General features: G+C 57.1%; 1 protein-coding gene across 1 annotated transcript in view; it reads left to right on the top strand.

Annotated features, from left to right (window-relative positions):
* TCERG1L (transcription elongation regulator 1 like) overlaps positions 1-13,922 on the top strand; it is a 172,353-nt gene that overhangs the window by 136,119 nt on the left and 22,312 nt on the right. Inside the window, exon 8 of the mRNA XM_064488626.1 lies at positions 6,683-6,752. Coding sequence (XP_064344696.1) covers positions 6,683-6,752 — 70 coding nt within the window. The remainder of the gene's footprint in view (positions 1-6,682; positions 6,753-13,922) is intronic.

Genomic DNA, 13,922 nt, shown 5'->3' with positions numbered 1-13,922 from the left:
GGCATTATTCCTCAGGGCTCATCTTAGCTCCTGAGGGCCAGCGTCCTGCTCTTCTCCACCGTGAGTCCCCTCTGGGCGCACTGTCGGGGCAGCTGCAGGGGCTGAGGGCTGGGCTGTGGGCCACACTCTTCCTTTACAGAAACCGCGCCAGCATGTTTTGTCCACGGTAGAAATCATGCGGCAGCCTGGCTGAGGTACCTGCCGCCTCCTCGCCCAGCCCTGACCACGGCGGGAATCACGTCCCTCCTGCTGGGAGGGCGGGGTGCAGTCTGGCGGGAGGTGTCCGAGGGCGGTCACACAAAACGTCCGTGGCTCCTCCTGCGGGCGGGGGGAAGAGGGGAGGCAGGGGCAGAGATGGGGAAGGAATATCCCCGACCTCTCTCTCCTGCATTTTGTCTCCCCGGCTGAGGCAGGGTGAGGACTGCAGAGGTGGGACAGTGAGGGGGACCCTGGAGAGAAAAAGGGGGCTCTTAGCTCTTTAATGCTCACCATGGCCCCAAGAGGAGGGGGGCCCCCCTCTCAGCTTCCTGTTGCTGCTGTCACACAGAGCGGCAGCCCTGCGTCGCTCTGGGCGGCTCTGCTGCCTCCCTCTCCCCTCGCCGGGGTCCTCGTGGCTCCCCGGGCACGCCTGGATGATGCAGGCTCACCTCCCGCCCCGAGGTTGCCTGCTCCGTGCCTGAATCCCCCGCGTCCCGTCCCACAACCTGGCCTCGTCACAGGCTCCAGGGCTCAGGGTCTAGACGCCTTTGGGGGCCAGAATTCTGCAGCGCGCCGTCTTCAGGCCTGTTGTACGGAAGAGGGAATTACAGAAAGGAGATTAACTGACACGCCCACGGTCGCGCTTCTGTAAGTGGGCACCAGGGTTTGCACCCTGGGGGTCTGACTCCAGATCCAAGGAAGGGCAGCCTCACCAGGCATCTTACGAGCAAACGATAAGAAGGCGTTTCTGGAACACACTTTGCTCCCTGTGTCTGACCCGGGAGCAGCCAGGTGCGGGGCCTGGCGCGTCCGCGCTGCCCTGTCCCCGACCTGCAATGCACAAGGCGCGGCTTCACCTGGCTTCAGTCGCTCTGTAAACATTTCAGTCATTTACATTCAAGACAGTGCAGTCTGACAATGACATTCATTTCACCGAGGAGGACATGAAGCTGTCCCTGTGAGTAAACACAGCTGTGACTTGTGAAGGGGTCACTTCCCAAGCACTGTTTGCCCAAGGACAGTGTGCACCGATCTCCACGGCACAGTGGGGACGTGGTGGCCGGCGCTCAGCAAGCCCGGGACCGTGGAAAACGCCAGTGCCGGGTTGTTCTCCAAAGTGGCAAGGACGAGCGCCGCTGTTTGTCAGGACTCAGGCGGACAAGGAGGGAGCCAGCCCGGCCAGCGGGCACTGCGGGGTCTTCACGAGGCTCTGTAACACCTCTCAGTTGGCTGGATGGGCAGGTCCGAGGCTCGTGCAGGCTTCCAGATGCCCCCGAATCAGTGCTGATGGAAGGCCTGTGTCATGTCTCGGTGCCTTCAAGTCCCAGGACTGCTAAACAGGGCAGACGGGAACATCATTTTTCCAAGGCGTTTCCCCCAGAACCTAGTGCTTCAAACTGCCCTGGTCTCCTGGCCCAGGGATGAGGGAAGGAAGGGGAGGGGTGTGGGGAGGGGGGAAGATAATTCCATCTTAAACCAGTTGTTTACTTAGTCGGGGACTGGTGACTGACTGAGCCCTGGGCTTGGCACGGGTTCCAGCAGCCGGCGGGGTGGGCGGACGGGCAGTGACACACCCGGGGGGGCGGGGAGGAGCAGCGTGAGTCCCCAGACCTGCAGCGGTTGGGGCTGCCGGATGGAGGATCCCTCAACTGGATCCCAGGAGACGGAGCACATTTGGGCGGCCCCGCCCCCTGTGGCTGCCCTCAGAGGGCACGAGCCTGGACAAGCTCAAAGTGAACGTCACGACGTGGAAACGTGGGGGGGTTCCTGCAGTGACGGACAGCGGAATCTCCAAGTGGCCACAAGACCCCATTATTATGTCCGACCGACTGAATGCAGAACTCCGGTCCTCACGTCTCCTCGGCCCCTGGACCCTGGGCTCCATCCCGGTGTCTTCTCCCTCCCAGTGGGTGCAGAGCCGTCCAGGACGGTGCCTGCAGGGTCACTGCCAGCCCCCACTCTGTGGACGGGTTCTGGCCCAGCAGCCGCGAGCAGCCCCACCTCCCCCTTTCTGCCCCGGAAACCCGGTCCTGGGGGCGTTGGCCCTTCTGCCCCCCTGGAGGTGCTTCACGCTGCCCATGACCCCTATCTGCTCACAAACACCAATCTTAAACAGACCACAGAATAAGCACTTTACCACGAATGACTTTGCGGCGAATCCCATGGGTGATGGAAAGCGCAGAGGGAGCCGCCCGCAGGGGCTGAGGGCGAGCGCGGGCCTGAGCTGCGGCTGTTCTGCTGAAGCTTAGCTCCGAGCAAGCAGGGTGGACGGCAGGCCCTGCGTGGCGGGGCTTGGACGGCGCTCGCAGCCTTCCACCCCGGGCCATTTCCCCCAGCTTCCCGGGCGGGCCGAGGGCACGTTCTCCGTGCTGGGCTCCCAGGTCGCAGCCTCGGGAGCTGACGAAGGTCCCAGCCCAGGGCCGCCTCGGCGGGTGGACCCCAAGCTAGAGAATGATGGCTTCAGACGCGGGGACGAAAGCATCGCATCACCTTGTCTGTCAGGGGCCCGAATCGCCGTGTTTGCAGACACCCAAGTGAAAGGACCAGCTACCTCCGAAGGGGCTGCCCCCTGGTGTGCGAGCCGCCCCCCGCCAGCGCCCGGCTGCGGACTGGGGGCGCCCCCGGGCTGGAGGAGCTCTGAGGGCGCCTCTGCTGAGCACCTCGCACGGGGCGTGAGTGTCGAAGCCATTTAACCCGCTGCCAGCCTTCCAGCCAGGGGGTCGCAGACGCCCCTCCAGCTTCCGTGAGGTCTCAGGGCGTGCGTTTGCTCACGTCCCCAGAAAGCTCGTCCGTGCTAAGGGAGCTCTGCTCCCCGGGAGCCGGGGGCAGAGACGTCGCGGTGGCACTGGTGAGCCTGAAGGCGCATGCGTGGGGCTCACGCAGGCGACGAACGTGGTCACTGCCGTGGTGACCAGCACTATTACGGGAGAACTGCGAGTTCCACCCAGTTCACAGGCCAGGGCACCCCTGTTCCCGGACCCCAGGAGCAGCTACAGCCCCGGACCTTGCCGAGTGCTCCCGCCTCGGGTCTCAGGTGTAGGCCGCACGCCAGCCCCTCGCCCGAGTGCAAGCGTGCCGTCCCCACCAGAGCTCCAGCGGGTTGTAACCAGAGACCGCGCCTTCCCTTTCTGGGGTAACCGGTTCCACTTGCGGAAAAAAAGACACTTGTCTCACAGACTTGGAACACCTTTCACTCCCTGCTCCAACCTCCCTGCACACTCAGTGCCTTTTCTGAAAAATGCACATACCCTTGCTGGTTAAATAAATGAAACAATAATTTTGAAAATACGTAGATGTTTGTATGTATGGGCGTCACAGGACAGCTGAGGACTTGCCGTGCTGCGCTCGCTGGTGTTCGCCGCCTTGGGCATCTGTCCGGCTCCCCGTGCTCTGAGCCTCTCTCCCCGCCTCCTCTCTCTCCCTCTCTCTCTCTCTCTCAGCGGGGTCCCCGTGACTCCGGCAGGTCTCTCCAGCCGATGGGCTTCCAGGTCAGCGGTTTGTTCACGCACATACACACAGTGCAATGAGATCACCTTCTCACAAGCGTTTCTATTGTACAAATTCACATTCTTGGAATCGCAGGTCGAAAGGCACCTTCAGGGTACATGCTGGCAGACATTGCTAAACCTTCCTCCAAAAAGACCGACCGGCTCACACGCCTCCTGACGACTCAGCACATTCTCGTAAGCCCCGTAGATCATCCAGACTTGATTTTCACAAGCCGTCCCTTGTGTCAGTTGGCCTTCCTTTACTTGTGGGTGAAACTGAACCTTCCAGCTGCTTTATTGGCCGTTTGTTTTGGTACGTATTCCCCTGATGTGGTGTTTGTCCTTCTTACTGAATTACATGGAACCGTGTCAGTCGAGGAGACCAGTGTTCTGATTGTGTCATCGTCCCGACATTTTTCTTTTGATATTTTCCATAAAACAAGTGGATCTTGAATTTTTTCTTATTGTGGTAAAACATACATAACGTGAAGTTTGATTTTTACCCGTTTTTAACTGCACACACAGTTCAGTGGCACTAAATGCCTTCCCGATGTTGTGTAATCATCCCCATTATTTCCAAACATTTTTTGACACCCGAAAAAGAAACTCTGTAACCATTTATTGGTAACGTCCTATGACCCATTTTCCCCTGGTTACCCCTGTTCTGCTTCCCACATCTGCAGGTTTCCCATTCTGTGTGCCTCGTGTAAGTGAAACCATGTGATATTTGTCCATTTGTGTCTGGCTTATTTCACTCAGCATGATGTTTTCAAGGTCCATCCATATTGTAGCTCGTGTCAGTGATCCATTCCTTTTCATGGCTGAATAATATTCCATTGTATTGGTAACGCCCATTTTGTTTATTTATTCACCTGTTGATGGACACCTGGGTTGTTTCTATGTTTTGGCTATCGTGGACGACGCTGGTATGAACGCTGGCACACAAGTATCTGTCTGAATCCTTGTTCTCCATTCTTTTTGGTACACACTTGGGAGTAGAATTTCTGGCTCACATGATAATTCTATGTTTAACTCTTTGAGGAATGGACCAACCTTTTTTCCATTTTGTGTTCCCACCAGCAAAGCACACGAGTTCCACATCCTTCACATCCTTGCCAATACCTGTTGTTCGCTGGGTTTTTAAAAAATTATTAGTTGTAGTATTTCATTACCATCATAGTGTGTGAAATGGTATCTCACTGTGGTTTTGATTTGCATTTCCCTAATGACTAAAAGTGTTTTCGTTTGCTTCTTGGCCATTTGTCTGTCTTTTCCAGAGAAATGTCCACTCAAGCCTTTGCCTGTTTGTAATTGGGTTATTTCTGTTTTAGTTGCTGTTGTTGAGTTTTGTATATTATGAATACTAACCCCTTATCAGACATGCAACTTGCAAATATGCTTCCCATTCTGTGGGTTGCCTTCTTATTCTGCTGCTAGCGTCCTTTGGGGTCACAACAGAAAAGGGACCAACTGTGGGAGCTGCAGACCGGCAGGTGGGGACAGGGCATTGGAGCAAGGCAGGTGAGCCCTCCCTGTCCGCACATCTGCTCAGTTATCACAAGGCTCCTTCCCTAGACCGCTGGTGCTCAGTGGGGCGGGAAAGGGGCTCTGTCCCCTAGGGGACATTTGGCAATTTCTGGAGACATCTGCGGTTGTGACTACTGGGAGGGTCACCGCCACTGGCGTCTGGGGGTGGAGACCTGGGATGCTGTTCGCCATCCTACAGTGCACAGGATGCCCCGCCATCCAGCCCCAAGCGTCACTGGTGTCAGGTTGAGGAGCTCGGCTTGAGAGCCCTCAGAAGCCCACCTGGGCTCGGGCTCTCACAGGGGGGCTTCCTCTGACCCCGTGGTGGTGGGCTGGGGTGTGGGGTGCAGGACTTGGCGTGGATGGGCCAGCGATAGGAAGGAGCCATGAGAACAAGGATGCAGGGTGGATGGGTGGCCTGGGAGCTCCAGAAGCTGACCCTGTCGTCTCACTAGCAGCCCCACACTGCACCCTGAGAGCCCGCCTGGGACTGGGCTGGGGCTGGTGGTGGAGGCGTGCGGGGCTGCCGGCGGTGCCCGAGGAGGAGCATCGGCTTTGTAAGGAGAGGAGGTGAGCAGGGCTCTGTCTGTGCTGTGGGAACCGATGTTTTCCCCATAAGCCACACTCACCGTGAGCGCGTGCTCCCTGCAGGGCTTCCTCGGGAAGGACGTGGGTTGCAGCAGCCCTGGGGGCGGGGCGGCAGGTGGGGGCGCAGAGGACGCCCTGCAGAGCGAGCCCCCTGCTCCGGTGCCCCCACGGGGACTCGGTGATGGGGGGTGGTTTCCCGGGGGTGACGGACACGGAAAGAAAACCAGGGGAGAAGACGGCTGTGACGCCGGCAGGGCTGGGCAGCGCTCGGCCTGTCAGGACCGCAGTGATGATGCTCCAGCGCCGTCTCTGTCCTCGTTTCTCCTCTTTCCCTTTTGGAGACAAGTGTGGAACTCCAAAGCCCCGTTTCACTTTTTCATTCTGAAAGCTCATCAGACATTTACGGGGCCGGCCCTTCGGGGTGTGAGGAGGGACCTGACCTCAGAACCAGTTTGGCTCTTTGACAGTGACCTCGGAGACAGCGGCAGCGCGCGCGCCGTGCACGAGAGGCCTGGGGGTTCGCTCCCGGGAATGTGAGGGCAGCCGTGAGCTGAAGGGCTAGACGGGGGCCGGCGCCTGCCCCCTCGGGGTGGGGGGGGGACCCCGCCTTCCCCCACCCCCACCCCCAGCCCCTCTGGAAGGTCTGGCAGCCTCTACATGGGTGGCCGGAGGCGACTTCTCTGCACAGCAGCACATCCGATGTCTCTTCTGCCAAAATATGAAAGGTGTGAACTGCGAGTGTAGTTACAGGGTTTAAGGCCCATCTTTCAGAGGAATCTGTTTTCTTAGCTTCAGGATGAGGCTGTTTGAAAGCGGGGCTTCCCTGTGGTTTGCCAAAGCCCTGAGCTTTGCATTAACCGTGTTCACCTGTATTCTTCCAGCCAACCACAGCGACGGGTCAAGTTCTGAAGACGGCAGGGAAGACCCAAACCTGAAGACCAAGAGGAATCGGTAGGTGGCGATGTCCTTTCCTCGTGCGTCTTTCCGGAAGGGGATGCTTAGGGGGTCATTCTAACCCCACTGACTGAACCTAGAGCTGGGTTCCAGCCCTAAACAGAGGGCGGGAGTCCTCAGGGTGCGTCTGAGCAGCTGCTCCTGTGCCCCTGTCTGGGTGGGGACCTCGGACGCCGGACAGCGTGCACCGTCCCCTGGCTCAGCCCTGGCCGTGTTTCCGCAGCCCCCTGGGGGTGGAGAGAGCTGTCGAGCTGCCAGGTGGGGCGGTGTGTTGGCGGAGGGTGGGCTGAAGGTCTGGCTCTGTCTCTGTCTCACTTTGTGACTTTGGGCCAAGTAATCTACCCTATGTCCAGGCTTCTCACCTACAAAGTGGGTGACGCCTGGGTGAGGGAGGCCCAGGTGACCTCCCGCAGCACCAGGGGAGCAGGGACCCTGCTGTCCGAGTGTGCTTCTGAGGGCTTGGTTGTGGTCCCAACACAGGCGGGAGGGAGATCGGCCTTTCCTTTCCAGCTGGGGGATGAACGTTGCCCCTTTAACCCTCCTGCGAGGCCCTGTCCGTGGCCCCTTTCCTACGGAGTCCCATATAAAGCGGTAGAATTCGGGGTCTGTGCGTCTAAGTTCCTGGAAGGGGAGAGACGGATGGAGCGATGTGGGGAAAGGTGAGGGCGACTCTGGAAGGGAACCCGGGGGCCACTTCCTGTGCCGACGTGGAGCCGATGTCCCGGCAGGACCCGCCCCACCTCACGTCGGCCCAGCTGTGTGTCCCCTCAGCTACCAGGTGCAGGCTGGTCACCGCTGTCGTGGGACCCCTAGGCCTGCAGCGGGAACCCCAGTGCAGTTGTCAAGATGTTTGCACTGTGTGTGTTTTCTCTAAAAAATGTGCCTCAGAAGCAGTAAGCCTTTTGTGATAACAAATCTTTGCAGCCATGAAGGAAAATGCAGTCTTGGCTCAGAACCTGGACCCGTCCTCACCTCTTCCGTCCTCACCCTGTAGTTTCCTGGTGAAAGGGGGTGGGAGAGGGAGGAAGGGGGCTGCCGGCCGGGGGTGCCTGGCAGCTGGGGGCTGGGCGTCCTCTGATGGATGCCTGGGGGGCCACCAACCTGTGGAATTAGACCCGGGTGGGTTCATTTTTCCTTCCATTTCAATACCTTTGTCCTTTCCCCACTGTGCGCCCCTCACGGAATAGTTTTGCTGACCAGGGCCCAGGTGTAGTGCTGTTCTCACAGGTACCAAGCGGACATCACAGAGCTTCCAGAAACAATGCTGAGAAGGATGAGCATTGTCTCCCCAAGACAAGGAAGCAGCGGGGTCTTCCTCCCAGGGTGAAGGAGACCTGGGGCTGCAGTTTGGCAGGACCAGGGGCTCCCTGGGGTGCCAGAGTGAGCTGCGCCCCACCCAGCCTCACAGGCCCCTGTTTTCTTGCCTCCCCGCGGCTTCTCCTTAGACAGCCGCTTTCGAGGGCAAAGGACGCGCGTGTGGGCCACAGAGGATGGACACCGAGAGCCTCCAATGGGGGCCGAGGGCTCCAGGAAAGGGACCCAAGCGTCACCTCTGTATTGTTACGCTCAGACCACGGTTGTCAGCTAAGCAGTTCTCTTTGGGCTCTGGATAGATGCACACAACTTCAAAAGCAAACGAGCTCCCTGAGGCATCATTGGGTGCGTCTGAAGTCGTGTAGGAGGGAAGACTCAGCGGGGTCCAGAGCAGCTGGGACGTCCCCCTGCGGCAGCCGGTGGTCGCTTCCCCTGGACTGGCCCCCAATGCCCAACACTTGGTGTTTGAACAGCATCCAGGCGTTAATCCCGGTTTTAATCATCCGGACGACTTCCTCTGTGACCGAGCTCTGGCTTTGAAGGAATCACGGATGTTTTGCAAGAAGCTTCTGTCCCTCCGTCCTCCATCCCCAGCCCCACTTGGCCCGCGGGCCCTGCCTGTGTGGACGGCGCTCAGGCACCCGGGCTCCCTCCCCATGTCAGGCCTCGGTCCCCAAGTGGCTCCGTTCTGCCACTGAGATCCGGGAGGAGATGCTTCAGCAGAAGTTGGGGGCTGGACTGAGAATCTGGAATGTTCCGTGAGTCCCGGGCATTCACTTATGAGCTGATTTACACAAACTGTGCTCACTCTGGGGGAGCTTCACCCTCCTGTGGCCTTTCCCAAAGCTCCTGCTGCACGGCATGCGTGTCCCCCCGCTGCACAGACAGCAGCGCCATCTGGGCACTTCAGTCCATTGGGGGGAAGGTTGTGTCCGTGAGTCCAAGGACTCCTCGGCCGTCTAACCCCCTCCGCACACTTTGATTTGTTGACTCTGGCATCCCTGGTAAGAGACCCGGCTTCAGAGAACTTGCCCGAATCAGCGCCTTTTGACCGACCCTTTTGTATAAATGATGCAATTTTTCCTCTTCAAAGAGCACGTCAATGCCCCTTGACGTCTGACTTCAGCCACCGTGTCCTGGCCTCCGAGACACAAGGGGCTGGACCACTTGGGTGTCTGGGACGTGCTGTCGCCTCCGGCATCTCTTGTGTTCCCGGGTCTGGTTCTTACACATTCTGGATGTTCTTACGCAGACGGAAGAAAGTCACTTGTGCACATCCTTCAGGGCCAGGTGATACTTTCCCTAAAATTTCCTGGGAAGAGAAGTATGTCACAATGACAAGCTTCGAATTTACGCCAATATCCCCTGCCGCCTGTCAGTGCCGCCTCAGAGCGCTTGCTCACTGCTTAATGCCGCGTGTTTCTGACGCACAGTCGTACGCCTTCCCTGGGACCAGAACATGAATTGTGTGTAGTGCCCAGGGCTTCTGCCGGCTTCTGACGTGTAGGTTTTTTTATATTTCAGACTTACTTTTCGAATGTGCTGTCTATTTAAAGAACTTAGGATTTATTTCCAATAATTGAATTGAATTATTTTTAGGCTCCAGCAAAAGGATGCCATTTGGTTTAAAACCAGAGTGAAGTTACCCACAAAACAGATGAAGGAAGAAATCGCCAGGGGTCTGCAGTGCTTCCAGCCCCCCCCCCCCCCCAGGAGGCTCTGCCTTTTTGCTAGTTGACGAGCCAGGGGGTTCCTGCTAAATTAATGGCTTTCCATAGCACGGCAGAGTGAAAGGAACTCTTTTGAGTTTTCAAATATTTTGGGCCCTGTAGCTTTGGAAGCTTACTTATGTTTCTATGCCATTTGGTATAGATTTCTTTAATTATGAACAGCAAAAGAAAAATCTCTTGGCTTGGAACGTAGCTCAGTGTGGTAGTTTGTAAACTCTGGGGATGCTCAGTTGATGGCCTTGGATGTAAGTGGCAAAGCTGACCTTGTACCGTAAAATCTTACCGTCAGGAAGGTGCTGTCAGGGGGCCGGATTGAGCTTGGACCGGAGACCCAAGCACATGGAATCAGCACAAAGTGCCCTTGTGCTTATTTTTCTGCCTTCCCCAAAATGCCGTCCACTGTTCTCCTCTTGACAAACCAGTGGCCAAAATACACCCAGAGCATGTCCCGTGGATGGGGCTGCATCCTTAAGGACTTTGGAGGCAGCCTGCGGAGGTGGGCCCATCCTCCACGCGCCTTGTGACCCTGAGGTGCCCGCACAGTCTGAGGCTAGGATCTGTCTACATGCAGTTCTGGCCCCGGCCTAGGGACAGCCTGGGGCAGGGAGCATCCAGCTGGGACAAAAGAGGAACACCACCATGCAAAAGACAAAATGAAGCAAAACAATGCAATGTCTGGGGGTGTTGCAACCACTAGCCTTGAGCCTGTCCCCATGTCCAGCCCAGACCTTGAGAGAGCCACCTGTGAGAAGGGGAGGAAACGCTCTCTTTACAGTCAGATGGCTGTTCCCGCTGGAGCAAAGGCAACAGCGGTCATTGAGCGCGGGCAGCAGGGAGGGGCAGCTGGCCGCGTGCCATCCTCCCACCAAGGAGACCAGCTCTTCCACTTCCATATACGGATTTCCAGAATCCCGGAAAAGTTAGCTATTGAGAAAGTGAGGGCATTGCTTCTTTGAAATATTGCTAGAAAAAATGTGGACTGCAAATTAAGATTGCTATAAAATTATATCTTTAGAGTGTCCAGAGGTAAGAGAATGGTCTACATGCCGACGCTCGTGCTGGAGTCTCGTGTTCTTAGGCCGGTGTGTGTCTCTTTGTGGCCTTTGACATGAGCGGAAGACGAGCTGTCAGCGACCACTGACTGTGTGAGTGAGTCTTTGCACATCAGCCCTGGGTTTAGTTGCCCAGTTGTTTCTATAGAGACCTGTGGCTTTGTAAACAGCCCTGAGTCTATGCCGTCTGTCCCCAGGGCATCCTGCCTGGGATGGCAGAGCTGGGAATGCCTTTAGTGCCCCCAGAGCCCCTCCCTGGCAGGTGTCATCAGGCCAGAAGAACCCCCCACACCAGGGGCCAGGGCAAAACCAGCAGGGGTGAGAGGGTGGGGCAGGGCCAGGCACATCAGGAAGCTTTCCAAGTGGGCCATGATCAGACAGTCAGAGCAGGGGAGCAGCGAGGCCGGGGCTGGGGACGATACCCGAGGCTCTGGGACAGCCCAGCCCCAGCCTGGAGCCCTAGTGCTGCTCCGAGGGGATTTTGTGCCCCTGCCCATCCTGCGGCCTCGTCTCTGCTCACCGGGCTGCTCTGTCAGGACAGAGGACAGCTGCTCTCGCTCAACGCCATCCTGCTCGGGGCCAGAGTCAGGGCCGCACCCATGGCCATGACTGTTTCCTGGGGAGGCGGCCTCCTTGATGCCCCCGTTGGCTTTGCATCCCAATCCCCAACGTGGACGGGCAGTGCGCCCCAGATGCCCTGCACCCTAGCCCACCCCGGGGCCTGGAGACCCCCGATCAACGTTCCAATCTTCTGCCAGCAGCCAGAGGCACGCTCCCAGGCTGCAGCATCCAGGCTAAAAACTGGAGAACACAGATCTTTCCAAGTTTGCCACATCTAAAGACCATTTGTTACAACTCATACGGTGGAATGTCTGAGGCCCCATAAGGCAAAGAAATTCACAGAAACTTTGATTCTTGCAGAATTTCATACTGTGTCTCACACCGGAATTGCAGGCTGGCAGTATTTTGATGATAAATTCCTAGCCCTTTTTGCCGGAGGAAAGAACAGGTTTCCCCAATCCATTAAATTAAATAAAAGACGAGATGTCGCCCAGCTAAACAGAAGGCTGGAACCCAGCTTGAGGAGGGTTGATGTGGATGGTCAGAAGCTGTCAGAGACAAGGAAGGTGAAGAATCACCATTATTATCACTATTATGCCACCACCCCCACCCCCACCACCATCACCACCACCACCAACATCATCACCACCACCACCATCACCATCACCACCGTCACCACCATCACCACCACCACCATCACCACCACTACCGTCACCACCATCACCACCATCACCACCACCACCACCGTTACCACCATCACCACCACCACCATCACCACCATCACCATCACCACCACCACCATCACCACCACCATCACCACCATCACCACCACCAACATCACCACCATCACCACCACCACCATCACCACCATCACCACCACCACCACCACCACCATCACCACCACCACCCCCATAATCATCATTACTATTTACAGACCTGCCATTGTGCTGAGGATCCTACATGCCCCTCAGTTTTCCCGGCTGTAAACTGGGGATGAAAAGCATGGCTGCCCCACAGGGTTGTGATGAGGACTGGATGTGATGATGTAGGTAAAGGGGGTGGAGAGGGTTTGGCAGCATTTTCAGCAAGTATCAGTCATTCTCATTGTTTAATTTAATTCTTACGAACAATTCTTAAGTGGCAAGTACTATTATAATTTATACTCTTGAGATGAAAGAAATGGAGAGGAAGTGGAATGATGAGAAGTCGTGGCCGGGCCACCAGCTTGTGGACCTGGTCTGGACTGAGGGCTTGTAGGCCCCACAGAAGGCCACAGGAGGTACCCAGTGCAGACGGTGGGCAAACAGAAGATCTGAATGTTCTAGAATAAAACCTGCGGGCCCTGGGGGACTGGTGGCATGTGGCACCCAGGGGTCACTGGTTACAGGCAGTTGGTGGGTTAAGCAGGAATGCAGTTCCAGCTGCCCTCCACCTGGGAAGCCACCCAAGGGCAGGGAGGGAGAGATGTGGGTTTGAGCAAAACCCAAGTCACTCAGTGGCCATCCTTACAAGGGGCTGCACAGCCTCAGATGCCACCAGCAGGGACCCCAGATGGGAGCCACAGCGCGAGCAGACACAAGTTCTGCAGGAGGCCAGCCAGGGCTGCCCAGAAATCCTCCCGGCCCTTCACCAGCCAGTGAGAATGGTTGTCGCCCGCACGGAGAGGCTGGTGGGACCTGCTGGAGGCATCTACTTTTGACATTTCCTGCTGAACATTTTTATGAACAAATTGGATGCAGAAGGCCCACTTATCACATTTATAGGAACTGCAAACCTGGGAGTCAGAGCTAATAAACTGATGGCAGAATCAAGACATTTAAGTATTTCAACAGGACTGAAAACACGGGTGCGTTCGCACCACAGGGCTGCTTGGGGGCGTGTCAGACTCATCCTTCCCAAATTACCCATTTTACCAAAGACAGGGTCCAGCAAGCACCCACAGTGCTCCCCAGGTCATGCGGACAGCGCCCTCTCCCGAGCGTCACAGGCACCCTCAGCCCCACCGTCCATCCCCCATGGTTCTTCTCCAGAACGAGGTGCTGCTCAGATGCCAGCAGTTTCTCTGGAGGAGGTGCCGTCACCGGGGTGCAGCCCCCATCTCAGCTTGAGTCAGCGTTCATTTCTCTTTCCATCCCACGCCTGCGTTCAGATGGTGGTCAAGTCAAAAGTCCTGCATTTCTTCCAAGTCTCTCAAAGGCGAGTGCTAGAGGAGGGGACGGAGGGAGAGGCGGGGGGGCACTCACGGAGCGGGGGCTGCTCTGATGGAGTGACCTGGAACGTCTCATCAGATTCGCACAACAACCCTGCCGGGGGGCACTGTCACTGGCCACGTGAGGACACTGAGGCATGCGGGACACATCTGCCCCAGGTGAGGTTTGGACCTGACCCGTCCAGCTCCGTGCTCTGAGCCTCCGCCCATCTGGCTGCTGTGATGATGAAGACACTTTTACACAGTCGCCCCCTCTTATCTGAGCGTTCCCTTTTGGCGGTTTCACGTCATCTGCGGTCGA

This window comes from Camelus dromedarius, chromosome 8 (assembly GCF_036321535.1).
Source record: "Camelus dromedarius isolate mCamDro1 chromosome 8, mCamDro1.pat, whole genome shotgun sequence".
Taxonomy (NCBI): Eukaryota; Metazoa; Chordata; class Mammalia; order Artiodactyla; family Camelidae; genus Camelus; species Camelus dromedarius.
Note: the sequence above shows the minus strand (reverse complement) of the source record. Positions and strands in the feature narration are given on the sequence as shown.